This window comes from Phalangium opilio, unplaced genomic scaffold, assembly GCF_054372755.1.
Source record: "Phalangium opilio isolate 3A_F unplaced genomic scaffold, DU_Popi_V2 ptg000217l_1, whole genome shotgun sequence".
Lineage (NCBI taxonomy): Eukaryota > Metazoa > Arthropoda > Arachnida > Opiliones > Phalangiidae > Phalangium > Phalangium opilio.
Genome location: NW_028324218.1, coordinates 4,706,777 through 4,727,562, shown reverse-complemented (window position 1 = coordinate 4,727,562; position 20,786 = coordinate 4,706,777). Strand labels below are relative to the sequence as shown.

The 20,786-nt window shown below is 36.0% G+C and overlaps 2 protein-coding genes across 2 annotated transcripts; one reads left to right on the top strand and one right to left on the bottom strand.

Moving 5' to 3' along the window:
* Window positions 1-1,643: 1,643 nt before the first annotated feature.
* LOC149615819 (protein arginine N-methyltransferase 3-like) lies at window positions 1,644-4,997 on the top strand. The gene is made up of 7 exons (XM_089856831.1): window positions 1,644-1,765; window positions 1,826-1,982; window positions 2,059-2,209; window positions 3,100-3,514; window positions 3,617-3,756; window positions 4,428-4,565; window positions 4,663-4,997. Exons 1-7 carry the CDS (start codon window positions 1,669-1,671, stop codon window positions 4,858-4,860), a joined length of 1,296 nt encoding a protein of 431 aa, XP_089712957.1. The 5' UTR covers window positions 1,644-1,668; the 3' UTR covers window positions 4,861-4,997.
* LOC149615818 (thymidine phosphorylase-like) lies at window positions 4,983-8,031 on the bottom strand. The gene is made up of 6 exons (XM_089856829.1): window positions 7,825-8,031; window positions 6,827-7,029; window positions 6,543-6,771; window positions 6,199-6,480; window positions 5,452-5,682; window positions 4,983-5,377 (listed from the first exon to the last, which is right to left on the bottom strand). The coding sequence occupies exons 1-6, from the start codon at window positions 8,003-8,005 to the stop codon at window positions 5,031-5,033; spliced, it is 1,473 nt and encodes a 490-aa protein (XP_089712955.1). The 5' UTR covers window positions 8,006-8,031; the 3' UTR covers window positions 4,983-5,030.
* Window positions 8,032-20,786: the final 12,755 nt, after the last annotated feature.

The window sequence follows — 20,786 nt, the reverse complement described above, 5'->3', positions numbered from 1 at the left end:
CGATAAACTTGGAGAATCATACATAGCCATTAGTATTTATTGTAACCCTTACTTCTGAAATTCCAATTTTAGATAATATTTTTTATATCTAATATGGAATTAAATGTTTCGGTTGCAAAATAGTGTGATACACATAACGTGTGTTTGGTGTAAAATGTAACACTTTTTACCACAACCTATGTATACTTGCGCATTTATAAAACATAAAATTTACGGAAGAACAAAATGCATATAAGAGTATGATTGAGCAAAAATACAGAATGTTAAAATGATTTTTACACGAATGCATTTAAAACACTTTACCAAGAGTATGATATACACTAAAGAGGGGTATAAACTATACAGAGAAAACGATAACATATTTTTCCCAATGCCTTTTACCTCTTAAGCCTAAATCTATATATGGCGAATTTTACGTGTTTTGATCTGATCATAATAGTAACCTGTAGTTAGAATTTGAAAATACCTCTTAGTATTATTAAAAAATAAAATAAAACAAACCCCACCCGCAAATATTTTGTTAAAAGAATCTAATATCTTGGTAAGATTTTTATCATTTTTGTTGTACAAGTATTTATGCTGTGCAATAAAAGGTTTATTCTAAAAGGAAAACATCGTCCGACAGGTACTTTCTTGTATAAGAAATTTCCCGCCATTAATCTGATTGGCTAAAGGTTTGAAAGTGTAAATAAAGGCAGGACATAATCGTCACGGATACACGGTAATCGGTATACTCTTTTTAATTAAGGTGGAAGTCATTGAAAATAATTGATAAAGTATAATAACAGGTTAGTATCTCTCTTAAACAAGTAGTTTTCATTGGTTACTAGTAGAACACACCCAACCGTGACGTTAATAGAACCGAAGGTCTACAACAATACAACAACCACACTTGTCCTCGACTCCCTTTTGTAAAAAAACACGCTGGTCTGGCAATCCTGCTAGCGTCTTCTCTTAAACATGGCCGTAGGGAAGGATATGTAGCTTGTCATTCAATTCCAATAAAATCTAAAATAAACTAAATAAAGCAACTTAAACTTAAACAAATCTTCAATTAAATTACAAGTAAGTGCATTTATGTTTAACCTCAGTAGTTTTTATCTTAATTATTCAAGCGTGTAGGAAAATATTGTAATATTTCGTTAAGCCTTGGTTATGTTTCACGTGTATTTTTTTTAAAATACTGCCAAAGCCATGCATTTTAAATACCCACGAGGCTTAATGGCTTTGCATTAGTATTTCTAAAGACTAAAGAGTACCTTGAGAGAGGTTTTTGGCCTTGAATTTTTTAAAATTCGTCAAGGATTTCTGGTTGTTTAGAAACTTTACAATCTAGGCGTTGTTGTTTTGTATTGTTAGGGATAAAATGGAAGAGGATAGAGACAGTAGTGGTTCAGATTGGGAAGAAAATGATGACAATAATGGTGTTTCTACCGCAACCCTCTGTCTATTTTGCTCTATTTTATTCCCAACACCCGAAGATACCTTCACACATTGTTCAAAAGAACATGGATTTGATATTATGGTAGTTGGAAAGAAATCATCTTTAGATGCCATTAGTTATATCAAAATGATCAATTATATCAGAAAACATGTAAGTTTTAAACATTTAATTTAATTATTAATTAAAAATTAAACATTCTGGGGGTAAAATTATATTATTAGGGCATGAAAAAGGATGTAAATACTTTTATACAAGAGTCACCTTGGGGGAGTGATGATTATATGAAACCTGTATTACCCGAGGATCCTTTGTTAATGTTTGGTGGGATTATTAATTATTATAATATTAATTTATAAATTACTAATAATTTAAACTAATTAGATATTGAAGATTATCTCTTAACATTGGATGGAAGTCCAGTTAATGTTCCAGAAAAGATTGTAACTTTGACAAAACAGCAATACGATAGTTTAACTAATAAACTTAACACAACTCAAAGGCAGCTACAAGAGGCCATGGAAGACATTAACAAAATGAGGTTAGATGATTAATTCTAATTAATTTTTAAACTCTAGGCTGCTAATTATTATAAAATTTTAAATTTAACATCACAGAGAAACTGCAAAATCACTATTGTTTAATAACAACACGCATCAAAACTGCAATAAAGCAGCAAAAATATGCAATATGACTCATGTTGAAGATGATGATGACAGTTATTTCTCAACTTATTCTCATTATGGGATTCATCATGAGATGTTACAAGTAGGTTGATATTTAAGTTAATTAAATAGGGTTCATACAAACATGGGAAACATATGGGAAAAAACATGGAAAACTCTAGGAAATATATGGGATAAACTCAGTGAAATATATGGGGGAAAAAACCTGGGAAATATATGGGAAAAAACCTGGGAAATATAGGGGGAAAAAACCTGGGAAATATATTTGGAAAACACCTGGGAAATATATGGGGGGAAAACCTGGAAATATATGGGGGGAAAACCTGGGAATATATGGGGAAAAACCTGAGAAATATATGGGGGAAAAACCTGGGAAATATATCATATGGGGGGAAAAACCTGGGAAATATATGGGGGGAAAACCTGGGAAATATATGGGGGAAAACACCTGGGAAATATATGGGGAAAACACCTGGGAAATATATGGGGGAAAAACCTGGGAAATATATGGGGGAAAAACCTGGGAAATATATGGGGAAAACACCTGGGAAATATATGGGGAAAACACCTGGGAAATATATGGGGAAAACCTGGGAAATATATGGGGAAAACACCTGGGAAATATATGGGGAAAACACCTGGGAAATATATGGGGAAAAAACCTGGGAAATATATGGGGGAAAAACCTGGGAAATATATGGGGGAAAAATCTGGGAAATATATGGGGAAAAAACCTGGGAAATATATGGGGGAAAAATCTGGGAAATGTATGGGGGAAAAACCTGGGAAATATATGGGGAAAAAATCTGGGAAATGTATGGGGGAAAAACCTGGGAAATATAGGGCAAAAAACCTGGGAAACCTGGGGGAATGTATGGGGAAAAACATTGGAAACTCAGGGAAATCTGTTTTCCAAAAGTTGTATGAACCCTGTGTTAAATTAAGACCTAATAAATTAACTTCTTTTAACAGGATGCAGTTAGAACTGAAGCTTACAGGGATGCTGTTGTTAGAAACCCGGATTTATTCAATGGGAAAGTTGTTCTGGATGTTGGTTGTGGGACAGGAATATTATCCATGTTTGCTGCCTCAACTGGAGCAAAACACGTTTTGGCTGTTGATCAGTCTGATGTTATTTATCAAGCGATGGACGTTGTTAGGGAAAATAATCTCCATGATAAGATTACTCTTCTGAAAGGACGCTTAGAAGAAGTTAACTTGCCCATAAAAGAGGTTGATATAATTATTTCCGAATGGATGGGATATTTTCTACTGTTTGAGGGAATGCTGGACACGGTTGTTATGGCAAGGGATAAGTTCTTAAAACCTGGTGGACTTATGTTGCCTGATAGGTGTACAATATCTCTTGTTGCTCTAAGTGACTTAGGTAGGTTATTGACTGGGTTTTTTTTTTTTTTTTTGGTTTTTTTCTAGGGACTTGAGGGTTTTAATAATGTTTTTTTTCCTTTGTCTTTTGTGTAATTTTAAGAAATGCATCAAAAATATTTGGGTTTTTGGGACAATGTCTACGGATACAGAATGAGTTGTTTCAAATCTGAAGTTGTTCGAGAGGCCAATATTGATTTGGTGGAAAATAGTCGCTTGTGTAGCCATCCAGTTGTGATTAAAGTAAGTTGTGTTCTCTGTGAAGTTTCAGAAACACAAAATCTTTTTTTTTTTTTTTGTAAGCCTTGGTTATAGCAGACGATTTTTCTCCTGGTTAGACAAAAGCAGGGCTGGAAATAAGCTAGTTAAATTAAATTTTTTAAGCCTTGGCTATAGCAGACGATTTTTCTCCTGGTTAGAGACAAAAGCAGGGCTGGAAATAAGCACAGTATCATTTTCTTATTTCCAGCCCTGAGTTAAATTAAATTTTTTAAGCCTTGGTTATAGCAGACGATTTTTCTCCTGGTTAGACAAAAGCAGGGCTGGAAATAAGCACAGTATCGTTTTCTTATTTCCAGCCCTGAGTTAAATTAAATTTTTTAAGCCTTGGTTAAAGCAGACGATTTTTCTCCTGGTTAGACAAAAGCAGGGCTGGAAATAAGCACAGTACCTTTTTCTAATTTCCAGCCCTGAGTTAAATGAAATTTTTTAAGCCTTGGCTGTAGCAGACGATATCTCTATATTGGGCTGGAAATAAGGAAAATTTTGTATAGGACAGTGTCCTATCAGAACTTTTTCTTATTTCCGGTCCTGATCTAAAGTTAAATTTCTTTAAGCCTCGGCTACGGCAGCAGAGGCGACTAATTATTAGTTTTATAACATTAAAAGTGCAAATAATTATATTAATGTCGTAGGAAATTGATATGATGACGTGTAAGGCAAAGGACAGGGACTTTGGTTGTCGTTTTGTCATGCAATTTCTTAGCGAATGCTCAGTCACCGCCATTGTGGGTTATTTTGACAGTTTCTTTGATAGAGGGCTCAAACATAAGGTAAATAATATTAAAATGTCATCATGACCTTGATAAAAACGTGTTTCAAGGTCATAGGCTAAAAAAATAGGCTTAAATCTAACTACCCCTAAAATAGGTTCAGTTATCAACGTCACCTGAAACCCCAGCTACACATTGGAAGCAAACCGTCTTTTTGTTACCAAAACCCCTAAGGGTTAAGAAAGGTCAAATACTCGATGGTCACATTGAATGCCATCGAGATTGGCGTGATCTCCGGTCCCTAGTAATTACCCTTTACTTAGGAACATTGTGTCAGGTCTATTCCTTAAATTAATATGTATTTATGAAATTTTGTTATTATTTTTAAGACTTTTTTGTGAAAAAAACACCCAATTTTTCTTCCACTTTTTTTTAATAAAAAAATGATTCTAGAGACAAAATAAAATCAATGGCCAGTTTTTTTAACTGAAATTGTTGTATTTATTCATTTATTTATAGGCCTAATTATTCCATAGCTCCTTTAACTTCACAAATCGCGTTTTCCCATGTTTCTCTGTAAACATGGACAGGTGGAAGGGTTATTTTACGTTGTCGAGTAGTTTGGGGCGTGATTACATCCTTTATACGGTTTTTGCGACCAACTTTCAATGCAGTTTTCAATAGGTTTAGTTGGGATTCCGGTACTTGCTCGCGGTCATGGTGAATTCGGACCCATGCAGTGCCAGGGTGGATAACATCACCCTGTTGAACCATAAGCTCAATTCCAGCAGCGTAATTTAGTTCCCCTGTTAAATAAGCCTCTTCTTTCCATACTGCAGCTAAGGCATCAGGAATTAGGCCTAAAACGTAGCCTAAACGGAATTTTGATAAACCAAGGCTTAGTGAAACTTTTACTCCCCAAGGCTTAAGTGTTTGTGTATGGTACCTTTTTTCCCCTCGTATATTAATTTTGTTAGATGTTTAGCTCTTGGTAATATTGCCCAAATATCGTGTCCGTGAGAACATAATCTACGTGCAATTTCTGTATCAACACCTTGATGCAGAATCATTTCGTGAAATTTTTCCAAGGCCATTCCATTTTGTAGAACCTCGTGTATTTTATTCGCGCCTTCTTCACGACCCGAAGTTCTGCCCGTCAACATCAACAATTCTCCACCTAAATTTTTAATTTAATGTTTTGTTATTGTTTAAAAGTATATTAAAATCTCGGTAAGATTGTAAATATCGCAAGATAAACGGAGTTTCAGTTAATTTTAAAGGAAATTAATTGGAATTTACAATAATTATTAGTAGCCCTTGCAAGCTTATTTCCAGCCCGGCTTACACACCGGGCCGCGCGCAAAAGTGCGCGCCACAGTAAAAAAAGCTTCTGCATCAGTTTCGAAAATTTTTCATTGTGGATGGTTCGCTCGTTTAAAAGTTTGGTAAGCCTTGCATTTTCACCATGAATTAAATTAGAAATTATTAATTTAAATTAAGCAACAATTAAGCTTCATAAAATACCCATAATAGTAACTATTTAAATGATTATTATATCAGAAAACCCAATATTTCGTGCATAGCTTGAGAGTGCTTTGTGACGGCCATTTTATTTCCCGCCTAAAAGCGTCACCCCGTGACCTATTTCAAAATGGCGACGACCGCTAGTTTTAGAATAGAATTTTTATCTTACCCAAACCTTCGATCATTTCTAATAAATCAGCCGGACCTCCACCTTGTAAGCAACTCAAAGCTTCCACCATTTCTAAGGTATTTCCAATTTGTTTTCCCAATGGTGAATCCATTGATGTTAACAACGCGGCTGTCTTGATACCCAATTCTTGGGTGGCGGTTACCAATCTTTGGGCTAAGGACCTTGCCTCCAATTCGGTTTTAACCAAGGCCCCTTTCCCGTACTTAACGTCAAAGACCAGTGCTGCCAAATCTTCAGCGTACTTCTTGGACAGTATAGACGCTACCAGAAAAAACATGTTAGTGATGAACTGTGAACTTTAAAGTTTAATTTAAAGTTAGTACCAGTTAGTAGTGATGAACTCGTGAAGGTCGCGGTCAGGTCGCGAATTTTAAGTAAAACTTTTTCGGCTGGACAATAATTTTCGGACGGTTCCGCTATGAAGCAACCAACATCAGTAAGACACGCCTCCATTTCGGATTTCGTTAAAGCCGTTCTGAACCCAGGAATGACCCTCAATTTGTCCAACGTACCACCTGTCAACTCCGAACTTCTACCAGATACCATCGGAACCTGTAATTGGTAAGTAATTATTCTTTTCTTATGTTATGGTTAAGGGAACCTTTACCTTTAAACCACACGCTGCTAAAGCGGGAACCAAAACATGGCTGACTTTGTCGCCAACGCCACCTGTACTGTGTTTGTCCACTATTATGTGACGCCATTCTTCGGGCCATTTAAACATTTCACCCGATCTGGCTAGGACCTTGGTTAGGGTAGTTGTTTCATCCGTATTAATGCCTTGTTGGTATATAGCCATAAGCATGGCACCTATAAGTAATTGTTCCAGCTGATAAGTCAATGTGGCCATGGATAAGTACTTATCCCTTTTAGTTTTAAGGTAAACACGGTCATGTGGGTACTCAAATGAAAGCTTAGAACAAGGTCTAAATGATGGAGGTGAAATTAGGTTGTTATCTACGATAGGGTAGCTACAATTTTGACCAATTGTAAATGAATGAATTGGGTTTTTTTTATATAACTGTCAAGATTTTACAAGTACTTATCCCTTTTAGTTTTAAGGTAAACACGGTCATGTGGGTACTCAAATGAAAGCTTAGAACAAGGCCTAAATGATGTAGGTGAAATTAGGTTGTTATCTGCGACAGGGTAGCTACAATTTTGACCAATTCTAAATGAATGAATTGGGTTTTTGTTTTATAACTGTCAAGACTTTACAAGTACTTGTCCCTTTTAGTTTTAAGGTAAACACTGCCATGTGGGTACTCAAATGAAAGCTTAGAATTAGGTCTAAATGATGGAGGTGAAATTAGGTTGTTATCTGCGATAGGGTAGCTACAATTTTGACCAATTGTACGTGAATGAATGGGGGGGGGTTACAACTGTCATGGCCGTACTAGACCTTTGACAGCAGCGCCCCACTCACTCACCAGGCCTCCCTCGCTTTACCTCCTCGAATCTATGACCTCACTCACTCACTCACTTCAAAATTACAAGCCTTACAGTTTGTCATGACCAGATATTAATTAAACAAACTTATATTGAACATATCTTAAACTCATGATGATATAACCATAAAATGTACCAAAACGAACGAAAACTTACCAATTTGGCATTCACTTGGCGCGTTACTATCATCTCTATACTTTTGACTATCAACAACTTGCGCTGCTTCCACAAAAAGCGTAATTTCCTTCTTGGTTAAGGCGTTTCCATCGCGTTTCTTACAAATTATATCAGACAGAATTTGACTCGTACAACTGTAACCTTTCTTCATGTTAGGCATATTGCAACTATACTGTATCGAACGAAACGAAGTCGTAGTATAGCTAGCTAGCTGATTAAAAATTTATTATCTGTTTTTGGAAAATTTTCGGTTACTGAGCCCGATGACTTTCATTTTATTGGTTAACAGATAATCATGTGATTATATATACACGCTAGCTAGCTATAGCTACTCTTAAAATTATCAGGGTCTCTCTTGAAGGTATTTTAAAAGAACGTGTTTATAAGTTGTTTTCCAGATTACACATTTTTATCTCGGGTCTTTATGACCTTGTAATAACGTCACTTGAAAAGTTATTGGCATTGAATGGATAGTTTCGTTATGTTTGCAATATATATATGGTAGTTGTATATTTACTAGTTATTTCCGTATATTTTTTAAGGGTTGTACTACGCAATAACTCGGTTTATTTAGAATTTGTAATTCAGGGAGCCCAACGGTCCTATAATTCCTATAAAATCCTATATTTTTGAACCTGTTCTATATTATTATGCTATAATTTCATGAAATGTCAGACTATAATAATATCAAGAAGTGATATCTAGTTTACTAGGGAGAAGGTATAAGATGCCTCCTAAGTATTCCCGCGCGTCATAGTTCCAGTCCCCCTTTCAAAATATAAGGGGGCACGTAAAAGGAGGCGCCGGGCTATTTCGCTGCCTCTCCTTAGTCGGAAAATATGACTGTAATTTTCGTACTCATTCGCGTCGCGCTGACGTGCACGAGTTTTCAAGAACCAATGAGATGCTGCTGGTTGTAATTTAGAGGCGGCGGGGATTAACTCCGGACACGTCTACGTTTGGACTGGAGATAAAGAGCTAGAAGTGTGGGGCGAATTTATACCTTCTCCCTAGTAAACTAGATATCTCTTCTTGATGCACCTCCAATCATTTTCGGTTCTTTATGGGAGTTTTTATACCATCATACTTTGAGGGGGTATGCGATTACCGTCAAATCGGGGCTGAGAATGGGACTCTATGTAGAGAATGGCACAGCGTAAACAACACGTGACCTATGACCCTTCAAGGACTTTCGTTCGTAAATACTTAGGTAAACGATAAAAATCAGTCCGAATTTTTTTCTTTATACTCTCACCCCTCGATCTCTCTCCAGACGTTTTAACAAAACAGACTGTACCTTATTTTGTTGACATTTATATTTTTTATAAGTATTGACGTGGAATTGCTTATGTCCCCGTCTAGGCAACAACGACTTATGGGTGGTTAGGTTAGGCTTCGTCTCCTAAGTTTGAGTTGGCCTTGGTCCACTGACATTAATTCAGTTTTTATTTTAAGTCGCGTTCGAACTAAGCAATATTTATTCAAAATTTTAATGTTTGAATTGAGGTGAAGTAATTAATTTAAATTAGGTTAAATCTAGCTGTTGTTAAGTGGAAAATTAGCTGAGATTGAAGGTTGAAATAGCGTTTGATTCTTTTAAGGGTCTTGTTTCCGAATTAACAAAAATTAACTTAATTTGTATGTTCTAATTAATTTAAAGTAATTATTGGAAGTTATATTTAAAGGAATAGCGACGTGATTTAAAAATGATCTCAAATCTAAAGAAAACCTTACTTTTTTGAGAGTTTAAACTCTTCTGATTCCTAAAATATGCTTAATAAATATTTAATTATGAGGGAAAACACAGAAAAAACACTTCGAAAACTTGAAATTTTGGGGACAAAGGCAAATTTGCGGAGAAGATTTTTGGCGGGTTTTTCTCCTTGATACGTCACTCACGGCATCTCGCGGAAAAGCCAAGCGCGAGACTCCCGAGTCTACTAATGCGGCGCGCGCGCGAATCTGAATAAATTAGGCTTAACGCGGCGCGGCGACACTAACAGGCGCGTCACGTGAGCGACATCCAGAGTGAAAATTTCTCCTCACTACGTCATCAAACGAAACAAAATTTCAACTAGGCCTTTTCCAAACACAAAACTTTGATTGCAATTTAATAAATTGTTACGAAACCAAATAAAAAAGTAAACATATTATAATAAATTAGATTTTTCAGGGATTTTTTTCGCATTTTAAGTTTGAGGATGACGAAAATTATGTCACTAACACTTTAAGTAGTTGATTTTGATCTTGAAGTTAGGCCTTATGTCAGAACATTTGACCCTTTTAAAGGTTTTGTTTCCGAATTAACAAAATTTAGTTAATTTGTATGTTCTAATTAACTTAAAGTAATTATTGGAAGTTATATTTAAGTACTTGATTTTGACCTTGAATTTAGATCTTATGTGACCTCATTTGACCCTTTTAAAAGGTCCTTTGAAATTAGTTGAAGTTAAGATTAAGCCAAACAAATTTGAAGTCATATTTCAAACTACTAAAATTCATTAAAGTTTTATTTTAATTAACCTAAAGAGTAACTAATATAAATTAGGCTTAACACGTTTGAAATTAGGCCTTATGTCAGAACATTTGACCTTTTTAAAGGTCATTTAAAATTAGTTTAAATTAAGATTAACTTGCCAATCAAATTTAGAGCCATGTTTCAAACTACTAATATTAATTAAAGTTTTGTTTTAATTAACCTAACTTTAACTAATATAAATTAGTCTTAAGACGTTTATGTTTTAACACCCTGAAGTTAGGCCTAACACGCCTATATTTGACCCTGAAAATCTGTAAAGGAAATATTATAGCAAACTATAAACCTCGAATTCTATAAGGTCAAAATCAAACACTATAGTGCACTACACTTAAAAGCTTTGTTTATAATATAATATTGTATATATAAACTTGTCTAAAACGTTTATATTTCAGCTAAAACATCTTTAAAATAATCGAAATCTAGGCTATGTCAAGGGCAGATTCGATCATAAAATAACTGTCTACCTCGGCGCGGTGCCTTTTTTGATATCATAAAAACAATGAAAACCGAAAATCCGAAATCTGCCTTTATTTAGGCCTTTTACGACAGGCTAATGCATATTCTGTCATAGGCTTACAGATGTTTAGAAAACTTGTAAATTTGAAGGAAAAATTCGGGTAACGTAACATTACACCAGGGATAGATTTAATTTTAAAAGTAGGAATGGAGAACGGAACGGTTAGTATTTACTTCAGTCAGACTCATAGCCAACCCAGTATAGAGCCCCTCCCTCCAACCAACACGTAACGAAAAGTTTAAATTATCTTATTGGCTGCTCACTTAAACTACGTTTTGATGATGTTGCTGACGGGGACGGCGAGAAATACGTAATTCCTTTTTACCTCTGTCGCTCGCTATGACCCACCTCTTCTTTCATACCCCCCTCCGTCCCGTGGAAGGGGGTCCGGGACTTTGACGCGCGCCCACATTACTCTGTTCTCCATTCCTACTTCTAAAATTAAATCTATCCCTGGTGTAATGTTATGTTACCTGAATTTTTCCTTTAAAACTTGTAAACTTAAGTTTCTAGATTAGGTCTAAATTTTTTTATGTTACTATAGGTCAAGTGTTAGGTGATACGACTTCTTGTTTGCAATTTCTCTAAAAGCTATAACTTTTTAAAATCCGGGTGGGCCGTTGACTATTATTTGGGAGAAAATGTGTTAAACATGGCATCTCGTAACTTGTAAAAAAACTGTAAATTCTGTCTTGTTTATGTTATAAGGTTGAAATTTATACCCATGTTCTAAATACATCTGGTATAAGAGAATGAAAAACTTTCTAAAATAGGTTGAAAGATCAAATTTTTACAAAGTGAATTAGAGATTATTATAGATTTTGTGGAATACATGTAGATCTAATAGGAATTATTGTGTAAAGAGCCATTTTCACTCAACGCATCTAGGTGGGCTTTGTGGGAGGAGCTAGCTAGACTAATCATTATGTATGGCGAATTTAGAATCTATCTCTCTGCTCATTGCACCTTGCAATTTGCGCATGCGCCTGGGAACTCGCTTTGCTACCCATTCAACGAAAAAATCAGAGTTAGAAAGACGCCATCAGAATATATCTATCTGATTTGTGACGTCAGTGCCTAGTTAAAACGTCACGAGCTTAGATTTGGAAGTAGGCGGGCATTTTTGGTACCGCTTTTGTTCTACGGACTAATAACATGGGTTACGTCACACCTAGGCTTATATCTGATAGCTCTATTTAGAGGTCCCTGACGCGATAGTAAGTTCTCAAGCTCGGTATACCCATAAAACCCGACCGAATTCGTAGAAATTAATATGGAATATAAGGGACGCAATGATTCCTAGTAGCTGTATGCATTCCTGGTATAAATGCAACAATTTTAGTTTCTGTTATTTCTATATTAACTGAAAGCTCTTTTAAACGTAAAGAAAAAATGGCGTCCATTTTAAACTAACCCATCAAAACGCTATTTTACTGAAACCAAGCTAACTAACTAAGACATTATTTTGGGCTTAACTTTTGATGTAATCTCTACACTCAGACCGTCTTTGAAGATTCGTAATTAGAATGCAAGGCTTGTAAAAATAATTACGGGGCCACTGAAATGGTTTTTGAAAATATCTCTCCCTTTGAAATGGAATGTCAAATATTTTCCAAAATAACGCCTAACCAAGAGCTAGGTACTGACAAGAAGTGATATCTAGTTTATTAGGGAGAAGGTATAAGATGCCTAAGTATTAGCGTGCCATAGTCCTGCAGTCCCCCTTTCAAAATACAAGGGGGGGACGTAAAAGGAGGCACCGGGCTATTTCGCCTCTCCTCAGTCGGAAAATATGACTGTAATTTTCTCGTCATTCGCGTCGCGCTGACGTGCACGAGTTTTCAAGAACCAATGAGATGCTGGTTGTAATTTAGAGGCGGCGGGGATTAACTCCGGACACGTTTACGTTTGGACTGGAGATAAAGAGCTAGAAATGTGGCGAATTTATACCTTATCCCTAATAAACTAGATATCACTTCTTGGTACTGATAAGTTTAGTTAGCTAATGTGTTTAGTTTGTTAAATGATCGCCTCTTATATTTAATTAGTTTTATTTAAAATATAATAAATATTATATTGATTATTTTTACAAAAGAAAATTCCGGCAACACCCAAATGTTATTAATAATAATGTCTTGAAATCCTATTGTTTAATTTTGAAACCAAAGTGTTAACGTTAAAATTATTTTTGGTAATAATTTTGAATAAGGTGTTAAATCAATTACTAAGTTTAGAATTAAGTTTCACGCTTTTATTAGCTACACCCGTTTTATGATTCATGAATTGTTTTTATCCCTGACATGTCATGGGCGTGTTGCATGCGTTTGGTGCATGTAAATTGTAATTAATTTAATTGTCAAAATTTTAATATTAATTTTGCGTATAAATATATGTATATATATATATATATAAGCATAAGTTTATAAGTAATATGTTCCTTCCATAAGTTTGTTTAATTAATATCTGGTCATGACAAACTGAAAGGCTTGTAATTTTGATGTGAGTGAGTGAGGTAGGTCATAGATTCGAGGAGGTAAAGCGAGGGAGGCCTGGCTGCAAAATTAATTAACCACCTCCGAGTGTACTTGGACTTCAATTGACTCGCTTCCGTCGTTCTCCTTCCCGAACTAGTTATCTCGAGCTGTAAGTCTCTCAGTAGCATAACGAATCGTATAGGTAGTGTATATCATACTTATGGAATAGAACATATCACTTATAAACTTATGATATAAGTCAATATAAAATTCTATTGTTTTTAATGTAAGCCCTACCTTAGTTTAATCTCGAGTTCTGATTGGATAATTATTCCTTAAAATTAATTATAAATAAGACCAAGTACTAAATTTTCTTTATTATTTTATATATATATATTTTTTTATTATTTAGTAATTTTGTTTTAAATTTTTTATCGTGGAATTTCTTTTCTGTCGTCGAAGTTAGTTTGGTGAATTTCAAATTCGGTTAATAATGACTGATAACATCGTTTAGGCTGTCAGCCAGAGTTCAGGGTGCATTGAAAAGAATTTGGCATTTATAAACGAGCTGGCTTTAAAACGTCTAAATCATTGTCAAATTGTTTAGATGCCTAGGCTTCTGCTAGGCATTATGTGGGTAGCGCCATTACAAAGTTGGGTGATAAAAAGTAGTCTAAACAAGTTGGGGTATCGCTAATAATCGACTTCACAATTTTTAAAACGGTTAATAAGGATATTTTTGGTTGATATTCGCAGTTAGAAATTGTACGTCTATTGCATTGGATTCCTTATGTTACGAGCTTTTAAATGAGTACCTTGAAGGCTGGGTTATGACGTTTAGTATTCCTGCAATTTCAAAGTCTCGCTTTTTGAGACTTAAGAGACCTAGTGTCATAAATGAGACCCAACTTAAATCTAATTAGAACCATCGCTTGTTTATACTCATTTTAAAGCTTGGAACGAAACAAACACGATCCCATCATTCAAAACCCTTTTTGACAAAATTTACTGAAGCGTCTCAAATGAGACCTAACTTAAATATCGTAAGAACCATAGCTTGATTTTACTCATTTTAAAGCTTACAACGAAACAAACACGATCCCATCATTCAAAACCCTTTCTGACAAAATTTACTATAGTGTTTCAAATTTACAACCCCTTTTTGACAAAATTTACTGAAGCGTCTCAAATGAGACCTAACTTAAATCTGATAAGAACCATAGCTTGTTTGCACTCATTTTAAAGCTTACAACGAAACAAACACGATGGTGTCATTCAAAACCATTTTTGACAAAATTTACTATAGCGTCTCAAACTTACAACCCTTTTTTGTCAAAATTTACTATAGCGTCTCAAATGAGACTTAACTTAAATACCGTAAGAACCATAGCTTGTTTGTACTCATATTAAAGCTTACAACGAAACAAACACGATGGTATAAGTCAAACGTAATTTTGGTGACATCTCAAAAGCGGCTTTAAAAGAAAGATTCTATTCCCGGACAGGGACAGTAAGTACAATGATAATCCGGTATCGAAAATTAATAGTAAAGGCAGTGGCGTCGACAAGGAGATGGCGCCAATAGAGGCCCATGGTGCCTCCCTTTACTATAGAGCTTTAAAAGATATAAAACTAAAAAGTCTACCCCCAGTATTATTATTATATTCTTTTTTTAAACTTATCAGACTTCAATAATCGCGGCGAGTCTCTCTAGTTAAGCCTAGTTTCTTAACAACCGTAAAGAACTAACCATAGTATAAACAGCTTGTTAAAATTTTATACGGATAACTTTAATAGTTTTCCTAACAATGCCTCTCTTTTTTTCAAAATGATATTTAAAGACTTTTAGTATATGGTCATATAACGGGAGGTACCCTCTAAAAAATTTTTGTTACCTGTAAATTTATGGGAGGAATTTTCTAATGGCTTTAGAAAATTGAGTTGTTAAGAATTTTTTATTTTTTTTAAAGCCTGATTCTTTTATGACTAAGTTTTAACTTAAACTACCGTTTATATTATGTTATATTTTATTTTATAGACTATTAGCTTAATTTCAAATGAGAAGCAAACACAGCAGGTACGGGGGGAGCGTAGGTTTTGTTTCATTCCCCCTGGCACCAAGAAGCCCCCACCCCCTAGAGCTAGCGCGGTCGCGTTCTCTCTCCGTCTAGTCATGAACGCTGTATCTCTAAAGGGAACAGAAAACGAACGCCTTCCACTGTAGAAACCGAATCCTTTCTAGCATAGCTTTGGGGGAAGGAATGGGGGCTGAGAATATGGGAACTTTCAAGGCCATTCGGTCTTTTGTGATCCTTCATAAACCTATTGAAAAAAAATTTAAACGTTTTTTTATTATTTTTATTTTTTTTACAAAGCAAACGTGCTATAGAGAAAAATTTTAAAATCATCCCCTTTACCAGTCCCGTTAGAGATTTAGCGTTCATGGTATGGCTGACGTTGCCTCTTTGTTGGAGCCAGGGGTATAAGTAATCTAAGAGAGATAGAGGGCGACCTCCGGCCTGTGTTTACGTTGGTTTCTCTGCAAGTTATTAATGGAGTTGTCTATTTCAGCTTGCTTTAACGAGGTGTTAGAAAAAGCTACACGTGGTTCAATGACCAATTGAAATAAATTCGGTATTTTACACCAAAATTTAACTTATTTTTTTTCTCTTTTTATTTTTTAAGGAATTTCTTAATAAGGTAGATTAAGTGTTTAAATTTAAAGGATGGGAAACGTGGTTGGTTAGCTGATTAGTTACTAGTTAATATGGGAAACTGGGATTTTGAAAATGGGTGTAAGGGAATTTGGAAATAGTTATACAGGGTGTTTTTGAAAGGTCCATCACAAATTAAGGAGCGTGTTTATTGGACCAAACTGAGTGAAACGTATCAAAGAACATGGGGTCTACAACATTTAGTTTCGGAGATATGGCCCCCCAAACATTTGCCCCAAAAACGAGAAAATATCCCAAAATGTGGAGTAAGGGTTATTACCATTACCCAACTTGTTTCGAAGTCATAGACAATTTCAATAGCCTTGAATTTGAGAAACACTACTGTAACTTTAGATAGCAGAAGGGTATAAATGGGTAGAAGTACGCGTACGGCGGTAATGTAAAGCTAATACCAAGTGTCATAGTGTTTTAAGATTTCTCAGCACCCAGTAAAATGGTTGCGATTGAAGGTTGTGTTTGTTCATTACGTTAGTGTTTGATGTGTCACAGAGAAAACGCCATGATACGATCCCAATGTAAATGTATTCTTTATTAGTTCTTCATTCTTAATCTGTAACAAATAACTACTACGAGAATTGTTCAAAGTGTTCACCACCCGCGTTAAGGCAAACTTGAACACGCCTTACAAACGATTCCCTAGCACGTTGCAAAATGCCTGGAGTATCGCGAATAGTTTGACAGGCATTAACGATTCGTCGACGAAGCTCGTCCACATCAGGTACTTCACTCTGATAAACTATGTCCTTCAAGTGGCCCCAAAGGAAGAAATGGCTCGGGTTAAGGTCGGGTGATCGAGCAGGTCATTCCACGGGTCCACCTCGACCTATCCACCGAAAAGGGAACGTCGCGTTAAGGTGAGCTCGGACAGCGAGACTGAAATGTGGTGGTGCACCGTCATGCATGAACCACATTCTGCGCACCAAACCTAAGGGCACGTCGTCAAGTAATTCCGGTAAAACGTCTTGTAAGAATTGTAGGTACGCCTCACCGTTTAACCTGGGCTGTAGAAAATACGGTCCAATTAAATTTTCACCTACAATACCGCACCACACGTTTAAACTAAATTGTACTTGGTGAGATTTAACGAACGTTGCGTGAGGGTTTCTTGGGGACCATTGATGCTTATTATGCAGGTTAATAATACCATCTCGCGAAAAGATAGCTTCGTTTGTGACTAACAGACTACGCGGGAAAACAATGGCGTTTATCTGAGGCTGAAACCACTGGCAAAACGCCATGCGTCGTGGGTAGACCGCGGGATTCAAACCTTGAACCTTTTGAAAATGGTAAGGATGAAACTGGTGACTTTTGAGGATTTTCCACACGAGCACGTGACCAAAGCCTAATCGCTTACCCACCTGGCGGGTACTTGCTGCTGGTTCGTCCTCGAAAATAGTAAGGACTTCGTCTTCTACGGCCTCTGGGACTTCTTGCTCTCTAGGTTGAGGTCCAGCCGGTTGGATTCAACCGTCCTGTCGTAAACGTCTGTCCACAGCCTCGAACGTCAGTCGGTTTGGTAAGCGTCTTTGCGGAAATCTTTCCTGATAAAAACGTACAGCTGCAGCAGCATTCCCCTCGGCTCGTCCATACATTAGGTTCATATCCGCATATTCGGCCCAGGTTAAACGGTGAGGCGTACCTACAATTCTTACAAGACGTTTTACCGGAATTACTTGACGACGTGCCCTTAGGTTTAGTACGCAGAATGTGGTTCATGCATGACGGTGCACCACCACATTTCAGTCTCGCTGTCAGGGCTCACCTTAACGCGACGTTCCCTTTTCGGTGGATAGGTCGAGGTGGACCCGTGGAATGACCTGCTCGATCACCCGACCTTAACCCGTGCGAATTCTTCCTTTGGGGCCACTTGAAGGACATAGTTTATCAGAGTGAAGTACCTGATGTGGAAGAGCTTCGTCGACGAATCGTTAATGCCTGTCAAACTATTGGCGATACTCCAGGCATTTTGCAACGTGTTAGGGAATCGTTTGTAAGGCGTGTTCAAGTTTGCCTTAACGCGGGTGGTGAACACTTTGAACAATTCTTGTAGTAGTTATTTGTTACAGATTAAGAATTAAGAACCAATAAAAAGTACATTTACATTGGGATCGTATCATGGCGTTTTCTCTGTGACACATCAAACACTAACGTAATGAACAAAACACAACCTTCAATCGCAACCATTTTACTGGGTGCTGAGAAATCTTAAAACACTATGACACTTGGTATTAGCTTTACATTACCGCCGTACGCGTACTTCTACCCATTTATACCCTTCTGCTATCTAAAGTTACAGTAGTGTTTCTCAAATTCAAGGCTATTGAAATTGTCTATGACTTCGAAACAAGTTGGGTAATGGTAATAACCCTTACTCCACATTTTGGGATATTTTCTCGTTTTTGGGGCAAATGTTTGGGGGGCCATATCTCCGAAACTAAATGTTGTAGACCCCATGTTCTTTGATACGTTTCACTCAGTTTGGTCCAATAAACACGCTCCTTAATTTGTGATGGACTTTTCAAAAACACCCTGTATAGAAGTCGGGGAATTTTGATATTGGTAAATTAATTTGGGTATTTTTTCTTTTTTATTTATTTAAAAGTTCATGGTATTAGGTATTTTTAAACACAATATTCTAATTTTTATAAAGCATTAAAGTGAGATCAGGGGTAGATTTAATTTTAGAAGTAGGAATGGAGAACGGAACGGTTAGTATTTACTTCAGTCCCACTCATAGACCACCCAGTATAGAGCCCCTCCCTCTAACCAATACGTAACGAAAAGTTTAAATTATCTTATTGGCTGCTCACTTAAACTACGTTTTGATGACGTTGCTGACGGGGACGGCGAAAAATACGTAATTCCTTTTTACCTCTGTCGCTATGACCCCCCGCCTCTTCTTTTATACCCCCCTCCGTCCCGTGAAAGGGGGTCCGGGACTTTGACGCGCGCCCAGATTACTCTGTTCTCCATTCCTACTTCTAAAATTAAATCTATCCCTGGTGAGATTAAAATTGGTCTAGGAAACTGACATTAGACGTCATGGAAAAATCTGAAAAAGTCAATTTAAAATTTTGAAATTTTGAAATTAAAGAAAACTTACTTTTATAGTAATGTCGCTTCAACCTCACTTTAGAAGGTTTAATGTCTGATATGGCATTTCGAATTTGTTTGAACTAAAGATAATAAATCTTGTAATCCGGACGTTATCATGTAAATTTATTAATTCGTCATTAGATTTAACTACCAACCAACGATAAGTACCTAGTATATCCTGGTACAGTTTTTAAGTTGAGTTTAAAATTAATTCCAAGAGCTTGGCTCTCTATGAATTATCTTTTCTTAAAAATTGATTTTGATGAATTACATGTATAGTCTAGCAAAATTTTTTAAATTCTTTTCCCTGCTACTTTAAAAGACGTTTGTTTAGAAGTCCACCCACATATTTTAAACGCGGTTTTAGTGAAAAATTACTCCCTTTTAAACATTTTTATGCTCCTTCTAAAATTGGGGCCAACGCGTAATTATTATTTAAATTTAATCCATTTTAATAAACCTAAATAAGTCATCGGTTTTTGTTAAAAATAGCTAGTTTGTTGTGATAATTTTACTTTTGTCTGTTTTTGGATACTTACCCATATTCCGAGCAGTATTTTTACCAAATTTCGAGCTGTATTTCGAGCAGTACTTCGACCAAATTTCGAGCAGTATTTCGACTAAATTTCGAGCAGTATTTCGACCAAATTTCGAGCAGTATTTCGACCAAATTTCGAGCAGTATTTCGACCAAATTTCGAGCAGTATTTCGACCAAATTTCGAGCAGTATTTTGACCAAATTTTGAGCAGTATTTTGACCAGTATTTCGAAAAACTTTTGAGCAGTATTTCGACCAAATTTTGAGCAGTATTTTGACCAGTATTTCGAAAAACTTTTGAGCAGTATTTCGACCAAATTTTGAACAGTAGTTGTAACTATATTTGGAACAGTATTTCGACCAAACTTTGAACAGTAGTTGTAGCTATATTTCGAACAGTCTTTCGACCAAATTTTGAACAGTAGTTGTAGCTATATTTCGAACAGTATTTCGACCAATTTTGAACAGTAGTTGTAGCTATATTTCGAGCACTATTTGACCAAATTGTGAACAGTAGTTGTAGCTATATTTCGAACACTATTTGTCCAAATTTTGAACAGTAGTTGTAGCTATATTTCGAACACTATTTGTCCAAATTGTGAACAGTAGTTGTAGCTATATTTCGAACACTATTTGTCCAAATTGTGAACAGTAGTTGTAGCTATATTTCGAACACTATTTGTCCAAATTTCGAGCAGTATTTCGACCAAATTTCGAGCAGTATTTCGACCAAATTTTGAGCAGTATTTCGACCAAATTTTGAGCAGTATTTCGACCAAATTTTGAGCAGTATTTCGACCAAATTTTGAGCAGTATTTCGACCAAATTTTGAGCAGTATTTCGACCAAATTTCGAACAGTATTTCGACCAAATTTTGAACAGTAGTTGTACCTATATTTCGAACACTATTTGACCAAATTTTGAACAGTAGTTGTAGCTATATTCCGAGCAATGTTTCGACCAAATTTTGAACAGTAGTTGTAACTATATTCCGAGCAATGTTTCGACCAAATTTCTAGCAATATTCCAACAAATATCACAT